Source organism: Gossypium hirsutum, chromosome D06, assembly GCF_007990345.1.
Source record: "Gossypium hirsutum isolate 1008001.06 chromosome D06, Gossypium_hirsutum_v2.1, whole genome shotgun sequence".
Taxonomy (NCBI): Eukaryota; Viridiplantae; Streptophyta; class Magnoliopsida; order Malvales; family Malvaceae; genus Gossypium; species Gossypium hirsutum.
The window spans coordinates 38,539,563-38,560,990 of NC_053442.1; the positions used below are offsets into that span (position 1 = coordinate 38,539,563).

The window sequence follows — 21,428 nt, forward strand, 5'->3', positions numbered from 1 at the left end:
CGTGGGACTTAAAAGTTAAAAGTAAAGTAAATCAAGTTAAAATTTAAATAAATCATGCAATAAATTAAAATGGAATTATAAAAAAAATATAATTAATTCTAAAATTAAATAGTAATATCTAAGCCGATTGAATTTTAGCTCGATTGACATGAATATTATTACTAATGTAAGAGCATGTGAAAAGCTAGGTACTATATAACAGATACAAGGATACCTTAGTCATAAAAAAATCATAATATTAGGGTGCTAATATGTCAATCATCAAGCACACCAGTTGTCGAAAAATTAAAGCCTTCACATAAAAAAATCCCTAAAGAGCATGCAGCTTGTAATATGATATAAATTAATATCATATTTAGTACTCAACAATTATATCTTTTATCAATTTGATATTTATTTTTTTTAGTTAAATTTGGCTCTAACCTTTAGAACAAAAGTCATATTTGATCACCAATTGTTCAAAAAGATCAGTTCAATTTCTATTATTAAAAATATAAATACTGACTAAAATGTTAAATTTTCAAACATGACAATCCACGTAGCAATCCACATGTGCTTCATACTAATTTTTGAAAAATTTCAATTTTCATTAAAAATTTATAATTTTTTAAAATTATTTGACAGTGTGACATATAAGATAAATAGTGTCATGTCAACATGAAGCACACGTGGATTAGCACGCAGGTTGTCAAGCCAAATCATTAAAAAAAATTAATGTTTTAGTTAATATTTTTATTAAAAAAAAGGTTAAAAGACTAAAATTAACTAAAATTAACTAAAAAAACTAAAATTATAAAATATATAAATGCTAAATTTGAAAGTATGCTTATTATATATATTAAATCATATCATATAGCTATGCTTTATAAATCTTAGAATCAAATAATAAAGATTAAAGAAGAAAATGAGACGATAAAAAAAATAATGGATCTCAGCCATGTAAATAAATATATAAAAATGAATTAGGGTGAGTTTGGATGCGCGATTTGGTGCGGTGCGGTGCGGTGGGTTTAGTTTACTTTTTGTCTCACGCTACAGTATCGCTACAGTATCTAATCTCACAGCCACAGCTGTTTTTACACTAACCGCAGGTAAACGCACCGCCTATCCAAATTCACCCTTAGTGTAGTGAAATTCATACTTATGATATATTTTAAAACGTAAATAATAGTTGAAAGGTTAAACTGATAAATCCAGTACATTGCGTATTATACTGATATAGTATGTGTGGCAAAGCATTGTTTTGAATCTCCAATTTAATTTTTATAAATGGGCTATAAACATAAACCAATTTAAATTTGAATTTATTTTACTTTAGTAGAAGGGGAATTAAAGAGAAAATAAGGGAAAGAGGAAGAAATGTCCAAGGGCACCGCCAATGGTTGTGGCCACCCTGTCTTCTTAGAGACATGTCATTTTCTCATCTTAAACACCTTTAAGAATACCTCCTCCTATGTAGGCCCTCAATCCTGTGTACATCTTCTTTTCTCTCAAACATAACCTTTTTCACAAATTACAATTTGGTTAGTCGGACAATCTTTAACCCTTTCTCTAGATCTTATCTTTGCCTACCACTCGCTGTTGCGCTCGATCATTCGTACAAAGCTCTCAGGGTATAAAGAGGGCTGCCCTGGCTGAGGCGAGGATATCGACGAGGAAGGAGGAGAACAGCTTATTATGAGTCGTAATATTATTCCTATAGTTTTGTTGGTTAATTAGTTTATGGCAATAGCAAGCATGAGCAACGATAATACCAGTAACGTTGACCTCGACTTCAACAACAGCAACAGCAGCAGCTCCAGCAAAGATGACCATGAACAAGATACGGTGATGCCTGGTTTTCGATTCCATCCTACCGAGGAAGAACTTGTAGAGTTCTACCTTCGCCGTAAGGTAGAGGGCAAGCGCTTCAATGTCGAACTCATTACTTTTCTTGATCTATATCGCTATGACCCTTGGGAACTTCCTGGTATATATAATATATATTTTCTCTGTATTAATCACTACCATACTTCCTACATACATTTATATATATATCGATCGAGCTACAACAATCAATCGCAGTGATTCTTGTTTTGTTTTTGGGTATTTTGATTTTCTGGGGCATCAGCCATGGCAGCAATTGGGGAGAAGGAATGGTTCTTCTACGTGCCTAGAGACAGAAAGTACAGAAACGGAGATCGACCGAATCGTGTCACGACTTCAGGCTACTGGAAGGCAACGGGAGCTGACCGCATGATTCGGGGAGAGAATTCTCGATCTATTGGCCTCAAGAAAACCCTAGTCTTCTACTCCGGGAAAGCCCCCAAAGGCATTCGAAGCAGTTGGATTATGAACGAGTATCGCTTGCCTCACCACGAAACTGAACGCTATCAAAAGGTACCCATCGTCCTTCACCATTGATATCTATATAAAAACCCTTTCGGCCCGGGGTCCTTCCTTCTCCCATTTTGCATGTGGTGCAGTCTCTAACCCTAATTTCTCATTTGGAAAGCAAAAGCTTTCAACTTTGTACTTCTCCTAAAAGTTAACGCTTTTCAACTTCAATTTTGAGTTCCAATGCTTCAATTTTAGTAAGCAGCTGGATATGCAAAAGCAGGAAATGAATAATAGCCAACATGCTAACATCGTAAACAACTTTAATCAGGCCTTGTTGTAATTAACTGATTTCTCAATTAAATATTTTTCTTTTTAATCTTAAAACTGTAAGGAACGTGCATGAACTAATTTAAATTCAATGACCCATACCGTGTACCGACCTCACATGTATTGAATACGAGTTCTAACTAAAAGGAATCCTCAGTGTCGGAACTGTTTCTCTTACCTTGAAATCTCTTTGTCCTTCATCAAATCCTTAATTTATTTCAGGCTGAAATATCGCTTTGCCGCGTGTACAAGAGAGCTGGAGTTGAAGATCACCCCTCACTCCCCCGTTGTCTTCCAACGAGGGCATTGACCTCATCGAGAGGAGTACTGCAGTCAGAAAAGAAATATTCGCAGGCCCAAGATGCAGCTCAACAAGCCATGGAAAGGTTTCAAGGGTTTGGAGGAGGACAATCACAACCACAAATGGAGATTGAAAAGATAAGTGAGACTGATGGGAGCAGTAGTAGTACTTCTGATGTTACAACAGCTCTTGGACTTTCCAAGCAGAATGTGTACCGTCCAACGGCCCTTATAAGAACAACACTTGGGTTACCATCTGGAATAATGGAAGAGGAGGGACTGTTCTTAAATCAGTCTAAGCAAGGCTGCACTTCTTTACTTCCCAATTCCACCGCTCTCTTTCAACTGGGCTCGTCTTCTGTTTCATCAAATGTTGTTGACGATCTTCACAGGCTAGTAAGCTACCAACAAGCTGCAATGAATCCGCTACAATACTACAACACTTACCAACAACAACAACAGCAACCCGAGTTTTCTACGTTGCCCCCTCAATCACAGGCTCAGCAGCTTTCACTCAACGTGCTACCCAGCTCACTTCCACTAACGACTTTCTCGGATCGGTTGTGGGAGTGGAGTCCAATCCCAGAATCAAGTAGGGAGTTCACCAATCCTTTCAAGTAGGCGATGTAGACTGCATCTACATATCTTACACATAGATATGTATAGTATGTTTCTACTGATATCTTTTATGTCTAGTCTGAGTCTCTAATCTTTAATGTCTCTGCTTTTATTTTCACCATCTCACTGGCTAGAACTTGATCAGATATATCCTTCAAGACTAGCATAACTGTATAAGTGTTTGGTTCTCAATTAGGGTTTTGGGTTTCTTTGAGGTTGTTTGATTCCCTTAGTTATTTCTTGCTGGGGTAGTGCAGGCTCCAACTTGAGGAAGGAAGGAATATATATTATCGTCACTTTAGTGGTCATACATAGTCTAGATCTTGAAGATAAATTATGCTTCCAGAATTTAGGTGATGTAACTGAATCATATTAGTAATTTACTCTGAGAAGTCAAAACTAGATTTCTTTAATCTTCAAAACAGTAGAGCCGTGTAGACTATCGACAAGAGAATGATGATTGTATGATTGAATATTCCCAAATATTATTAGAAGAGTATCGCAGAAAATGGTCTGGGGTCGAAGTTGGAATCATCCACAGCTGACAAGCAAACATCAGCAGTGAACACATGAAAAGATCGTCCTATTTTTATGATGCTTTTATTGGTCTTGCATTGTATCTTTTACACTTCACATTCAAGCTAAAAATGAATATGAAAGTCCTATTTTTATGATGCTTTTATTGCTCTTGCATTGTATCTTTTACACTTTACATTCAAGCTAAAAATGAATATGAAAGAGACATCAATCTTACATCTAATGCTGCTATTCATTTCGATAAATTTAATTAGCAGGTGGATTTAGAGACGACCTTTAAGGAGCATATATATATGTGTGTGTGTATGTATATAAAGAAAGGATGCAAGGATGATCGAATTTTTCTGCAGTAACTGAGGTAAAGGGCATATAGCTGTATTCTAATATAGGAATTAAGGGTACCGTTAGTCATTATTGCTGCAAATGCAAAGTAAGGGAAAACTGCATGTGCAAATTTTGTAGTGGGCGTGCTTGCTTCACTGCGCAGGCAGCATAGGGCAGTGGCCTTTTGGCCTTTCAGTTTAGAGCTAAAACTAGAGAGGTCCATGGGATGCAGGCATCAGTTCCTCCTATGACCTAATACTTCATTAGTAGCTGATCTCTTTAATTCTCATCCTCTCGCTGTAAATAAATGCATGTTGACATTCCAAAACTTAAAGAAACAGCTACATTTTTACCTACGGAAAATAAATATATAGTTGATACGTGTGGCAATACCATTCTCTTTGTCCTTTCACTTTTCAGCACCAAAATAGATTTACAATTAGCTTTGACGATATCTTATTAAACTAGTTAGCAAGCAATTAAACAAATTTCATTTAGTCCGCAGATGGGTTTATTTAGTTGAGTCAGTTGATTAACAATAGGCAAGAAAAAAAAAAGATACTCGAAATTAATTAAGGCCTCAAAATGAAAACACACCCTATCATCATAGCCAATACCTCCTAAATAAATAATTCTTAATAATTCAAAGACAACCATTTTATTTTCTGTTGTTGAGGGCAAGTGATTGTTCAGGTGAGCTTCAACATACAATTACAGATCCTTGGAGGTCGTCTTTGTGGCATGGTCTACCGATCAAGTCCTTATCTTGATCTTGAAGACGAAACGAGAGAGGGGAATAGCAGAAAGAAAAAACAAATAAGTGAAAAGTATGAGTCTTCATGGTGGCCATCTCTCCTTGGATGCCTTATGGTTCTTAATCAAAATTTTGTTATAATATTTATCATTAAAAATAAATATGTTAAATATTTATAGTTACTTAATTTTATAATAAATTAAATAGTTTTAAATACTCTATTGTTAAGGGGGTTCTTTATTACTTTTGATAAATTTCTTACCAACTAAGTGCGATTTAAAATAAGAAAATGTTAGAGCTTAATGGAAACTCTCCTTACATCTTCACGGTGCGCAATTTATTGAAAGTTATTTCGACATTCAGAGTTTATGATAATTGAGCTTTATGATTGAAAGTATGTTATTTGAATATTATCTCAATATTTAATATTCGCAATAAACATTTTACAAATTTAAGTTGCTTTTATTTTTTTTTAAATTGAATAGATTTTATATTTTGGAAATTACTATTAAGAGTGAAAGTTTTGGTGATGTAACATTTATGAAGAGATGTTACTGAATTATAAATGGAACAAAAATTTTGGACAGCTTTAAAATTTCGAATATTAAGTGTCTAAGATAAAAAATGAGTTACACCGGGTTTAGAACTAGCAATCAGTGCAGTGGCCCAAATTTAGGGCCTATGTATTAGTACATAGGATCTATATATCAATACCTAGGCTTAGGTTATGATACTTAGACCCTAAGTATCGACATCTAAGCAAAAAATTGTAGCTTTTTAGCTACTAATGTAATTATCCGATTTACAATGGTGTCGAAAAGTATAGTTTTGGGACCTCTATTCCATAAACTGAATTTATAAATATTAAGTTGGAATATTTACTGTGTTAGTATATAGATGAATTAAAATTTGAATAAGTAATTTAGCCGAAATTATAATTAATTAAGGTCCACAGATTAAATTGTAAAAATCAAATTGCTATAGATTTTTAACTAGGAAATGACTTAGAGATTTGAATTGCAATTAGCCAAAGGTCTAAAATGGTGATTAGACCCTTGGCAAATAAGAGATATTGGACAGTAAAGACAAAATTCACTAAGTAAAATTTAAACTAAAATATGTTAAGTAATTAAGATTTATTAAGTTAATTAACCTTTAATTAACATATAAATAGGATGATAAGTGAAAAAAAAGGAGAAATTCTCATATTCTTCTGTAACACCCTGATACTTGACCCGGTCGTCGGATCCGAGTTACAAGGTGTCACATTCATTGCTGGAGCAACTACGATAAACTACATTCAACTTATACTATTATATGATCAATTTCAACTCAATCATCCATACAATACAATATGCAATAGTTTTCAAGTCTTATGTGAGCTTACGAAAGCTTTAAAACTAACTCGAGGTTGAAATAAGACCAAATTGAAAGAAATTCAAAACACATACCATTCATATCCAATGATACATGTTAAAAGATACCATTCATACAGATATCCAAAACACATATCCAATGAATTCTAACATGGTTAACACACCATTCATACACATAAAGTTCAAAGATACATGTTGAAATCTCATTTTTGTACCATTCTTAGCATTTACCAAATTCACCTATTCATTTGTATGTATAGATAACCAAAATGGCTACAGTTGTGCTATTTTCATTATATACCAATTCTTACTACTAGGATTCAAGCTATTGATCAAGCAAAGTTACCATTTAAACATTAAATGTTCACATTTTAAACCAAAATCGACTCTACCTAGGTACATGACATATAACGAACCAAAAAGAGACTATACAAACATTTTTGAGTCTGAGATTTTTGTTTGGATGCTAAAGTTGATCTTTGGGACCTCGATATAAACCTAACCTACATACAAAAACAAACCGTACATTGAGCGATAATGTTCAATGGTATTTCCATGATTCAATTCAAAATAATATAAGTTTCAATCAATTGCATACATTCAATTTCAGATTCTAATATCAATCAATTCATATATAATTCATGTTCATCCTCAATCAACATATTAACATATATATATGTATTCAAAAATTTGCACCAATTCTAACGGCATACCATTACGAAAATAATTTGATCAGTGCTCATATAATGACTTTTTCATGAGTGTTTTACCCTTATAAAATATCTTTAATCTCTTTGGGATAAATCCGTTCTCCCAATATGATTTTATTTTATCTCATGGTAACCATTACATCTTCCTTCATGAAAAGTTAATTACTATGAAATAGTAATCAAGTCAATTACTATGTAATTTTTTTCATTTATTTTTTAGAAATAGAACCATGGAAACCTTGACTGACAATTTTATTTTAATTACTCATCTCCTTAAATATTTGTTTAGTAATTGTTAAAGATATAATTCTGATATATATGTATGAGATGACCCACATTTCATTGATTAAAGATAAGAAGTGTGGTAATGAGAAAATACATGTGGTGTATTGTTCCATTCACCTTTTTATGTTATTCGATTGCTGTGAGAAGTGTGGTAATGAGAAGATGCATGTTTAGGATTGGCTCTGGAAAGGAAAAACTTGATTTTTAAGGGGTCAAATATGACTCACCTCCCTTTCTTGGGACCTTACCTAGTGCATGATTCATATACACTTCTTCAGTTTTTCCCCTTAAAAGAAAAACAGTGGAGAATCAAAATTGTCGATTTTATGAATAAATGAATATGAATGTTATAAAATTGTCATAGCATGTCATGCATATATGAGATAAGCATGCCATATAGTTTAGGAAAGAATGTCACTTGTACTTGTCATGCATATATTAATCATTCATGATTGAAATTGAAAATTGAAAATATGGCATGTTTTCAAAATATTGACTGGGAGAAGGTCTTTAAATAAGACCTACGACCTCCATCAGTGGTCTCTTGTGATGGCATGACAAGTGCACTATCCCACGGTAGGATTGTTATGTGGATTTCACTGAAGATATTTCTTTAAAGAAAGAAGAATTCTCTTGTGATCAAATGATAATTGGATCGACCCTTGTAGTAGGCATTATCATACGATAGGTCAAGAAATTCTATTTTTAAAAGAAGACAACTAGTTAAAGCATGATACTTGGTGAGATTGTCCCATGATGACTCATTTGTGGTGCATGATACGATATGTGTTAAGTTAAAGGTTATACACTCAAGATCTTCTAGTTAAGTAACTCCCTAAGGAGCTCTACTTAAGTTAGAATAATGGTCAAACATTCACGATTATTAGTACGTGTGAATGCCTAAGGAATTAGGTTCATGTAGTAATTGGATGGGAATCCATGCTCTTACTAGTTGATCATGATCACCCCACGGTGGCTTGATTCAATGAGTGTGAGAATTATTGTTGCAATGACTTACAAAATGTTTTTCAAGGTTTAATGTAAGACACATGCATCATCTTAATGCATATTGTAATGTTGCAAAAATTTTCAAACATTTATTTATAAAAAGATATTAATAGATGGATATTTATTTTTAGTTAAAAATGACACTTACTCCCTTATTGAACATACTCACTGGAAACAAACTAAACGAAAATAACTATATGGAATGGAAAAAGAACCTGATAATTGTCCTGAGTTGTGAGAAACTTAAAACAATTCTTGATACTAAGTGCCCTCCGACCACTCAAATTGAGACTAGAAAATGTTGGAAAGAGTTTGATGAGATAGCTTACTGCTATATGTTGGCAAGCATGATCAACACTCTATATAAGCAACTGAAGAGCTGTAAGACTACTAAAGCAATTCTAGATAAGCTAGAAGACATGTTTAGAGGCCAAGCAGCCTTGGCTCGATAGTCTGCCATAACTACATTGATGAATGCCTAGCAAAAGCATGACACTTCGGTCAAAGACCAGATGATCACTCTTATGGGCTACTTTGTCGAGGCTACAGACAATGATATCATTCCCACGAAGACTCAAAGTATTGGTAATTACCATTCTGACATTTTAACACAATATGTTTTTGTCTAGAGTTCACAATAGCATCATGTAGAGTTAACCAGTCCATACCTAGAATCACATCAAACTCATCAAAGGGTAATAATATCAAATGAGCTGGAAAGTTGCAACCCTGAATCATCAAAGGAAAGTTTTTATAGACTTTATCGACTAATACATACTAACCTAAAGTGTTCGTTACTTTAACCACAAATTTAGTCGACTCAAAAGGTATTTTCTTATCCGACACTAAAGTTGTGCATACATATGAGTGCGTTGACCCCAGGTCAATCAAAGCATTGACATTAGTATCAAAGATAGAAAATCTACTGGTGATCACATCAGGTGCTAAAGCTTTTAATCGAGCATGGATCGTATAAGCCCTAGCTAGTGCCCGTGCCTCAAATCTAACAGCAGAATCTTACGTTACACCTCGACTGTTACCCATATTTCCAATACTCCAGGGTGGTCTCCCTCTCACAGTCGTATTACTTGAATGAGTATTCTGAGCCTTTTACTTATCAGACCTTTTTGGGAAATCTCTGAAATAATGATCATAAAAACCACATTTAAAACACGACCCGTCTTTCAATTTGTATTCACCAAAGTGTCGTCTATTACATTGGTGACATTGAGGCTTGTTGTCCCTAACACTGCCCACATTTGCTACATATGTAGCCTAAGGTTTTGAGCTCGAATATTGCTTTCCTTTATCTCTTCCGAAATAACCCACCGAAGCTGATAAACAACTATGAAATTCTTTTGACTTCTTCGATAGAGATGGGAATGATTTTCCCATAAGTCATTTTCCCATATTACGAGCCTCAGAATCGATTTTTCTTTTGGCCTTACTCAATTCCTTAGCCTTGTGTGCTCTATCCACCAAAACTACAAATTCTTTTAGCTTAAGAATCCCAACTAGCAATTTGATGTCTTCGTTTAAACCGTTTTCAAACTGAGTGCACATAGCAACTTTCGTTGGTACACATTCTCGAGCATACTTGCTAAGTGGTACAAATTCTCTCTCGTACTCGACTACTGTCATACGACCCTATTTCAATTCCAAAAATTCCTTGCGCTTCTTATCGAGGAACCTCTGACTTACATATTTCCTTTGGAACTCTGTTTGGAAGAATTCCCAATTTACATGATCTTTCGGTACTACCATAATTAATGTATTCCACTAGTGATAATTTGGGTCTTTCAATAAAGAAACATAACATTTCAAACATTCAACTAGTGTACACGATAATTCATCAAAAATTCTCACTGTATTCTCTAACCAGAACTCGGCTCTTTCTGGATCATCTTCGACTATACCACGAAACTCTTTAGCCCTATAATTTTGGATTTTATCAACTAGAGGCTTGTTTACTAGCACTGGTTCCAAACCTTGAGGAACTACGGGGACCAGTTGAGATACGAGTGGGGGTAGAGGTCGTTGAGCCATTGGGTTCGTTCGCACAAACTTTGAAAACTACTCGAACATCATTTGGAAGAAGGCTTCTTTAGCCTCTCCTCCTCGACCCTTAGACATGCGCCTACTACCACTAGAAGCTCCTTCGTGAATGTAGGCTTGCGCATTGCTTTCTACTTTATCGGAATCGACACGATTGGGTGACATCTTATGTATATGAAAACATAGTTCAATTTGAGTCAGGAGTTATCACACTATCGCAGGTTATATAATGGCATGTATTTCTAGACTCTATACATGCTACATTTAGTCCAAGAACTGACTAAATCGGTACCACTAAATATAACACTCCTAACCCGTATCCATCGCCGATTAGGGTTTTAGAGCATTACTGTACAAACATAAAATTTAAACATAATATCATTCACTATCATAAACATATTATAAGCCAATCATACATACACATTCCATCCCTAAATTGAACTCTTGAGGCCCTAGAAATACCTTAGAAATGATTAGGGTCTAAATTTGAATCATTTGAAAAGTCTAAGAAAAGTTCACAAAATTTTGGAAACTGGGGGTCACACGGTCGTGTGGCCAGCGTGTGCCTCACATAGCTGAGACAGACGCCCGTGTCTCAAGCCGTGTAACCTTTGAACTAGGGACACATAGCCGTGTCCCATCCTGTGTCCCATCCCGTGTCCTCACACATGTAACTCTCTTAGTAGGGCCACATGATCGTGTCACACGCCCGTGTGCCAGGCCATGTGTCACACACCTATGTCTCAGGCCGTGTGGACCTAAATTTGCCTAAAAACATGCCATTTCCAATACCAATTCATGCATAACCATTTGGACCATTTGTGTATCACTTCAAAGCATCAAACCGTACCTAAACATATATATATATGTATATGCCATTCCAATACCCTAAATCAACTAACTAATATGCCATTCAAAGGCACCTCAAATGCATTTAATAAACTTTACCTAAACATGCAAATTTTACCACATTTCAATAATCAAATCCTAGTTCTAAACTTATCGAACATGCAACAACTTAACGATTACCATACCATTTGAAATATACCATAAAAGTCATTCTAGACATGCATCATAAGTTAACCCAAAATGACACCATCTAGCAAGGTATCAAATGGTGCCAAACCAAGATAGCATCCATAACTTATACAAGCCAATTCACCAACTAACCATTCAAAAAAATAACATTACAATTTAACCTATACATGCCATTATAACCTTGGCTAGAACATTCAAAAACTACTGATATTTATGCTGGATAGTGTGATAGATCTCTCACGAGCTTCCAAACCGATCAAGCTTTCGATAATTTATAAAACATTGGAAAGAAACTATATAAGCACATAATGCTTAGTAAGTTCGTAGAAAATAAAACATAACTTACCATTCATTTACATAACATAAAGTATAAGCATATTATAACTCAAACCACAAGCTTGACACAAGCCTATACATCATCATCAAAACATAAGTTAGTGTGTTTGTACATGGTTCAAATGAATTCATCCATAATAAGAAATTTGCACATGTATTCATATCATTTAGATCACCATTCCTTTTCATAGGTTCATGGTATATTACATTTTAACACTTAGCCCTTCTATTTTCTTTTCATACCTGTTGAACCATCTAGAGTTTCATCGAATACTTGGGAAAGCTCACACGAAGTGTGCCTTTACATATAACTGTAACCTTTCCTTTACATCATTGCTCACACGAGCTGTGAAATGGGCCTACTCACATGAGTTGTGCGTCGGAATGTAAGCTACACGATGCTGCTCACACGAGCTGTGGAGTATCCACAATAAATACAGGACCTCATCCATCGGTAGGACATTCAAGACCAACACCCGTAACATGAAATCCCTAATGACATGTCATTTGTATCCTACGAATTCCTAAGGTTCAACTGAGACTCGATAACCATCGTAACATTGATTTGTTCATACATTAATCATTTTAAATTATAATTAACATAATAACATACATTTAAATAACATGAATATAACAACCGTTCATACGAACTTACACCGAAAACTAAGGGCATAAAAGTTAAAACGAGCTAATCCAAAGCTTTTGCTTTACCTCGATCTAGGTCCGTACGTGGTCTATCTTGATCTAAATAGACAAATTTCAATCCATTTAATACCTTTAGTATTCAATTTAGTCCACAATTCATATTTATGCAAAATTACTATTTTGCCCTTAACATTTTAACTTTTCATAATTTATTCCTTAAGCTCATAAATTGAAATATAAGAAATTTAATCCCCCATTTAAGCTAACCGAATCTATTAAGGACTTATATAAACCCAAATAAACCATCATTCCATAAAGTTAACATGAATTTTTACCATTTTTACAAATCAATCCCTAAATGCAAATTTCATCAAAAATCACTTTACAAAACTTGTTTATTTATCAACAAAGATTAATAATCTAGAATTTAAAATCAAGAACCATTCAAAAAAATTCATGGCACAACCCTCAACCTTTAAAATTTTTGCAAATTGACCCTCGGGTTAGTTAGATTAAGCTAAAACGACTTCAAAAACATAAGAATCACTAAAAACGGGGTTGAAATGACTTACTTGCACACCTTTGAACTTGCCAAACTTAAGAACCCTAAAATGGCTTATTCTTCCCTTCAAATTTGATGAAAATAACCTTTGGAGAAAATGAACACTTATTTTGTTTTATTTGTTTTAAGTTTAATTTACTAGTTACTATATTAATCTTTGTTTTTAATTTTGAAAATCACTTAAACTATGTTCATATATGTCCACTAACTTTAAGAATGGTACAATTACCATTTAAGTCCACTCACTTTAAAGTTTCATAGCCTTTTGACCCTTTTAACAAATAGAACTCTATTTTTGCACCTTTTATGATTTAGTCCTTTTCACATAATTAATCATGCAAACATCAAAATTTCTTAACAAAATTTTAATATGACCTTACTAGCATCCCATAAACGTTAAAATAATAATAATATAATAAAAAATTACTCATTGGACTTGTGTTATCGAAACCACTATTTTGATATCACTGACAATGAGCTGTTACAAGAAGCATAAAATTCACCATTTACATCGAATAATCACACAAAAATGCATTAAGAATGAGATTAAAACATGTTACTTTTAGCATCTATGATGAATCTATAAGAGTATGCCCAAAGATCAATCATGAGATGTTTGTAATAACATACTTGATTTATCATGTTTATTAATATAATGCGTTACCATTATTATTTTAGTTTATTTTCTATGTGTATAAATAAACTGTTTTTATAATAATGTCCTAAGAATAATATGATTATTCTTAAAAGGTCCTTAGTCAAGTATTATTGTTGGCTAGGACAACAATAATGCATTAAGGCTAACATGTAGTTGATTGATGATAAAGAGTTGTCATTGATATGGAGTGTCAAAATCAATGCATGAATATGTGTGTTAGAGAACAACATATTGGATTGACCCGCTATGAGTATGTTTCTTGGATTAGTATGTAATTGTCACAACATTACTCATAATGATTAATATGTATATGATCCTCGGACTTGAGATCATCATTATCCTAACATCGTAACTTGCATATTTTGATATAGTCAAATGTACACCATAATTGGTTGTTCTATAAAGGCTGATGTTGGATATACCACAATCTATGTGGAGGGATATGGTTGATCAATATGGGATAAGTCCCTCCTACATAATGGGAGTAATATCTTAGGCTACTTGATTGAGTGAGACTAGAAATGCATGGCCATGCTCAAATAATTTGATATCAGATGTCATACTTATTTGTATATTATAGTCTACTCAAGATATCAAGGAACATGGGATGGGCTATGCAAGTGTGACTATTCCATTACTTGTGTCCATTCCAGAGATAAAAGGACTTAAAGATTAATGCATGAAAGGTTAATCACAAAAGGTTATGTCGAATCATGACTTCTTGTAACTTAGGTAGCAATGATGCATTGCTAGATGCCACTCATTGTTTGTAACATTAGGATCGTTCTAGTATTATTGCTAACGTTACAAGAACCTATAGGGCCACACCCTATGGTTGAAATGAATAGAATAAAACATAGTTGGTATTATGTTTGGTTGTCACATGAATTAAATTAATTATAGAATTAATTTAATTGGGCAATCAAATATCGAACATATTATATGTACAAGAATGTTGTACACATAATGAGAACATAGTTCTGTTAGTATATATGAATTTGGTTCGTATATAAATTTAAATAAATATAGTTTACCGAAATCTTTGTTATAATTAATGTAGTTATAATTTTTGGTTAAAAAAACATTATTATATTTCTTTATTTTAATTATGATTATTATGTTCGGATAAAAATATATATACTAATTTAAAAAACCCTAAAATATTACGTATTTTTGCTTGTGAGGTCTAGCATCCGTCAATCAAAGTTTTCTCCAAAACAGTTTTGGAGATTTCCTTCCATTTATTGCCAAACTGGGTGGATTACGTAGAGGTCGGAATCATAAAAGGTTGCGGCTTGGTTTGATAGTAGATCAGAGTTCTCATTACCGAGGCGTCGCTGTCTACTCAAATTGAAATTACGGTAATTTTGAAACTATTATTTCACCCTAATTTGTTCCTTGCACATGGGATCCATGGGTTGGATCGTCGGAATTATTTTTTATTATTAATTTTAATGCGCCATGGGGGTACCAGCGTTCTAGCAGAATCTTGCTTGGAAGGTAAGATGACTAAGTAATCTTTTAATGAAAAAGGAACAAAGTCTATAAAACCTCTAGAACTTGTCTATATTGACTTATATGACCCCATGAGCATTAGTGCAAGAGGTGGTTACGAGTATTATTTAACCATTATTGATGATTATTCTAGATATGAGTATGTATACCTAATACACCGCAAGTGTGAAACCTTTGATAAATTCAAAGAGTTTCATGTGAAAGTGGAGAAACAACTAGGTTTACCCATAAAGGCATTTCGGTCTAGTCCATGTGGGGAATATTTATCTGATGAGTTTTTAGGGTACCTCATAGAGAATGAGAGTCTATCCCAAGTAACTGCGCCAGGCACTTAAGAACAGAATGGTCTGGTAGAGATAAGAAATTGAACATTGTTAAACATTTTACGTTTGATGTTAAGTTATTCAAAGTTGCCATTCTCTTTTTGGGGACATGCTGTACAAATGACTTGCTACATTCTGAATGATGTGCCAACTAAGGCAACATCGAAAGCTCCATATGAATTGTGGCATGGTAGGAAGGTGAATACTAATCATTTTAGGATTTGGGGATACCTGACCCACGCATTGGGCAAAGATGTGAGAAAGCTGGACTGACAGATATAATTGTGCATGTTTGTAGGATATCTAAAAGGAACAAAGAGTGGTTTGTTTTATAAACTGAAAGATAAACTGTTATAATGTCAACTCATGCTACTTTCCTTGAAGAAATTTACATGAATGACTTTAAACCTCGAACTAAGAGGTGCTCGAGGAAATTTTGAGAAATATACAAAATTCTACTAAAATGGTTCCAGAACCAACTCTTAATAGTAGGCCTGCAAATGATCAGTAGAGTAGGGTGCTTCGTAAGAAAGGCGAGTGATTGTTCACCTGAAAGGATGGCTCTCATAGAACCTACCTACCTGACCTCAACCTCATTGTAGGCCTATTGGAGAGCCCAACTCATAAGTTCCCACTCAGCAGCCATTATTGAAAAGGAACCTGCCAACTCAGTAAGGGTGGGCTTGTAAATATCCTCAGAGGAAGAAGATGGGTAGGTGAATTTGTACTTCATCGGATGAAGGAGTATAATAGAAAACGCTAATTGGAGAAGTTTGCAAAATAGAATTGGTAACATCCCAGATTGGATCCCTAGGGAGAGACACCGATAGGTGGGAGGAGGTGGTTGCATTATAGTTTGGCTTGGTGGAAGGAGCAGTGATGGTAGGAAGAGAGACAAGGGAGCCCCTCTTCAGGATTAATGGTTCCTTGCCAAGTCTATGGCAAACCAAATCAGCCTTGCTCTTCTCTTCGGTGCTAGAGGTCTCTCCTTCTATCCTTTACCTCTTGCGGCAACAGTTAACCACCAGTGTCCTAACACCAACTATTGTTGCAGCCTTCTGCGCACTCTCAATAAGGGACACCCTAGCCCTAAATAATCGTACTGTGACCCAAAGATGTTGAAAATAGTTGGTTGCCATTGAAAAAAGATAAACTCGTAAGGGATAGACCACCTAGTGGGAAGCCAAGGTCGTCACCAAGCTTTTTTCTCACTTTTATGAACTTACGACCATCTAAATGGAAAGTGGAAGAGTAATTTTGAATTATAGACTCGTGTCCCTCGCGAGTGCAGAAATGGACCATTCAAGCTGAGACCCCTTGGGTAATGACCTCTAGTTGGTAAAAATCATGAAATACGCCGAGGAATGGTGGCTCACATTGTTTACTACAATCAAGGAAGTAAGCTACCAACATCCACCAAGGACTAGTAAACTATCTGGGTGAAATCTCTCAATCATTCAAAACCTTACAAAAGAAGGGACGTGATCGCCTTCGAATGTACTAACATCCAGAGTGTGAATACCGCAATAAAAGATATGTATATGAAGTAGTATTCGCAAGTATACGAGTTGAGTTGTAATATAGTTATTACGGAATATTGAGTACTCTGAGGATTGTACCCAAGGTAAGGCTAGTGCTAGATCGATTTTATCTTGAACACTGAAAGATCTAATAAGTACTCTAAAACAGTTATAGTACAAAAGTATAATAAAAGAAGTTTTTAGAAATAATAAAATAAAATAAAGAAAGAAATTAAAATCAAGAGATCAAAAAATAAAATAAATCAAATCTGATTACGGGTGATTAGTTTGCTTCGGTAATCCCCATCAACTATCACCTCGTGTTTTCTATTAATCAACTGGTCACTATCCCAGTAGGATCTTCCATTCAAATAATGAGTCGATAAGAACTACTTACCTTTTGACTCGAAGATCCGTTTGACCAATTAAAAGGTGCCATGATGTTTTTCAAAAATAGACCTCAAGTCCATATATTAACAGTTACAAGTTAAAGACATTGACGTGCCAAAACCTATGTTTCGAACTCGTTATGGCCACTATGAATTTTTGGTAATGCCATTTGGGTTAACTAATGCCCCTATTGTTTTTATGGATTTGATGAATCGAGTTTTTTAGCCTTACTGAGATAGATTTGTGGTTGTGTTAATATACTAATCAATTCTAAAATAGAATCTGAGCATGCTCAACATTTGGGAATTGTGTTACAGACTTTACGCGAGAAACAATTGTACTCGAAATTCAGTAAATGTGAGTTTTGGCTCAAAGAGGTTGGATTTCTTAGCCACGTGATTTCTACGGATGAGATTTGTGTTAATCCGAGAAAGAGTTCTACTATTGTAAATTGGAAAGCTTTGAAGAATGTCTTGGAGGTATGTACTTTTTTGGGCTTAGTTGGTTATTGTCGTCAATTTGTTAAAATTTCTCTATAGTTGCTTTACCGGTGACCAAGCTATTACAAAAAAAATGTTAAGTTTGTATGGTTGGATAGATGCCAACAAAGTTTTGATTAGCTGAAATCTCTATTGATTGAAGCTCTTGTACTGACTGAACCTGAATCTGGGAAGGAATATGTTGTTTACAGTGATGCGTCACCTAGTGGGTTAGGTTTTGTATTTATGCAAGACGGAACAATTATGACTTATGCTTCTCAACATTTAAAACCACACGAGAGAAATTACCTGACTCACAATTTGGAATTGGCTACGATTATTTTCGTTTTGAGGATTTGGCAACATTACTTTTATGGTGAGAAATGTCACGTATTTACCGATCATAAAAGCTTGAAATATTTAATGAATAAAAAAGAATTGAACCTGAGAAAATGATGGTGTCTTGAGTTATTGAAAAATTATGGTTTAGTAATTGATTATCACCCGGGAAAAGCTATTGCTGTTGTTGTCACGTTAAGTTGAAAATCACTATTTTCCTTGAGAGTGTTAAATGCTCAGTTGACTTTGAATCGAGATGGTTCTATTATATTTGAACTAAAATCTAGATCGATGTTTCTTTAGAGAACTCAGGAATTGCAAAATGATGACCCGAAATTGATAGCTAAATGAGAACAGGTTCAGAGTTATCAATCTACTGAGTTCAGAGTTGGTATCAATGGTATGTTATATTTCTGCAATAGGTTGTATGTTCTGAATAATTTAGAGTTTAAACGATACATTTTATCAGAGGCTCACAGTAGTACGTACTCAGTTCATCCAGGTAGTACTAAAATGTTCTATGATTTGAAATAGATATGTTGGTGGCCGAGAATGAAATGAGAAATTTCAGAATTTGTAGCCAAATGTCTGGTTTGCCAGCAGATAAAAGCCGAGATTAAGGTTTCGTCTAGATTATTACAGCCTATTATGATTCCTGAATGGAAATGGGAGCGAATCAATATGGATTTCGTATTTGGATTACATGTATCATCGATAAAGAATGCTCATTTTATTCTGATCAGAACATATTATTTGCTCAAAAAGCTAGCTGAGTTGTACATGTCTGAGATTGTCAGATTACACAGAGTGCCATTATCTATTATTTCTGATTGAGACTTGAGATTCACCTCTAGATTTTTAGTCAACTTCATGTGGCCTTGGGTACTAAACCTAACTTCAGTACAACATTTCATCCATAGAAATACAGCCAGTCAGAGTGGGTAATACAGACTATGGAAGACATGTTACGGTGTTGTATTCTTGAATTTAAAGGTAACTATGAAAAATATTTACCATTGGACGAGTTTGCTTATAATAACAACTATCAGTCTAATATTAAATTGACACCATTTGAAGCTTTATACGGACAAAATTGTAGAACACTGCTATACCAGTCATAATTGAACGAGTCCAAGTTAGTTGGGACAAACTTGATTCGTGAAATTGAAGACAAAGTTTGTTTTATTCGAGATTGCGTGAAAGCTATATCAGATTGTTGGAAATCATACAGAGACTTGAAAGCAAAAGCTATAGAATTTTCTATTGGTGATCGAGTGTTTTTAATGTTTCATCGTGGAAAATGGTGCTGTGGTTCGGAAAAAAAGGAAAACTTAGTTTGAGGTTTTTCGAGCAGTATAAGATTACTGAAAGAATTGGTCATATAGCTTACAGATTGGCTCTACCTCCTAAACTCCAAAAGATTCACAACATTTTCCATGTTTTGATGTTGAGACACTATAGATCAGAACCTTCACATTCGATTTCTCCCAGCGAGATAGAATTGTAGCCTGATCTATTTTACTCTGAGGAGTCGATAACGATTTTAGCTTGCGAGGTAATAGAACTTCGAAATAAATGGGTACGATTAGTAAAATTTTTGTGGCACCAACACGGTATCGAGGAAACTACTTAGGAAACTGAAGAATCAATAAAATTGCAAGATTCAAACATATTTTCAGGTAAAAATTGTGAGTATAAATTTTCCTAAGAGGGGAGAGTTGTAATAGCTCGTGTTCTAGTGGTTTTGGCTGAGATGTATTGAAAAAGAGAAAAGTGAAAAAGTCAGAAAACAATAGAAAAAACTTGCTTCTGAGTGCACAAAACAACTTGTAGGCTAGCCATAGTTAGTATATCATGCTATGATTTCCTATATATGGAGAGAAAAGGAAGGTGAGAGCAGGAGAAATAAAGTGGTGAGCAGGAAAAGGTCACTAAGAGGGAAGAATAGGGATCAACACGATGTCCCAAACTATTTTCATGTTTATAACCCTTTTGATGCTTACTAATTTTGAATTCCATACCTGTCCTAAGCCTCAGAATGTTACAAGCTGAAAGGTCCTATGTGATCTAAATATCCTTATACATGAATGGACATCATACTAAATATATGCATAAAATGACTATTTGTATTCTGCTCAGATAATCGAAGTACTAGTATAATTTATTGATTGGATCCTTACAAGTGAGACCCTTAATACTTGTATATTTTGTAACATTCTGAACTTAGGTGTTTGAGATCAAAAGTGGTAAGTCAGATACTCATCATGTTAAAATTATTAGTCAGCATGAAATGCCTAAGTCATATGCTCCGAAGTCAATGCTTGTATGGTATTTGCTCAAGGGTTGTCGCTTTTATTTCTTATTTTTATTTATGTTACTTGTGGGCAAGCAAAGACTTAAGTGTGAGGGGGTTTGATCTTTCGTAATTCGGTGTAGAAGGTTAAACTAGTTTTCGCATTTAAGGAGCTCGAATACAAGAAATTTAGTTACGTTTTCTTAGTTTTATTTACATTTAATAAAATGTGCAAATTGGGTCTTTTATTAAACTTAGGGGCCAAATGAGGCCCAATGGTGAGCTAACTCACTTTGTGAGTGTGCAGGAGACCATTCGAAGGCGTATTAGATGAATACTGGTCGCTATGTCACAACATAGATGACTCAATGTCACAACATAAGGAACAAAATGGAGAAAACTCAAGTCTTCCTTCAATGTTGCAACACAGGCTGAGGGTGTCGTGACATTCCCCTGAAGACAGTTGGAGAGGAGTATACTGATTGCTATGTTACAACATAGGTTTTGGTGTGTCGTATCATCAACTTTGTGACGAAACAAAACACGAAGTAGGGGTGTTTTGGTCTGCACAGTCAAACTTTAAGCTTGGGAACGTCAACTAACCTAGGGTTAAGGATGATGACCACTTGAATGCTTTAAATAAACTCATTTGTTACCTATTCTAGACACCATTCCATTAACCTAGATTCTTTCTTTAGATTTAGTTTTGTTTTATTT

At 34.5% G+C, this 21,428-nt stretch overlaps 1 protein-coding gene across 1 annotated transcript; it reads left to right on the forward strand.

Moving 5' to 3' along the window:
• Positions 1–1,668: 1,668 nt before the first annotated feature.
• Positions 1,669–3,643, forward strand: LOC107902049 (NAC domain-containing protein 2-like). The gene is given in 3 exon segments (NM_001326918.1): positions 1,669–1,969; positions 2,111–2,379; positions 2,869–3,643. Coding segments are annotated over 3 exon segments (1,215 nt in total). The 5' UTR covers positions 1,669–1,722; the 3' UTR covers positions 3,568–3,643.
• Positions 3,644–21,428: the final 17,785 nt, after the last annotated feature.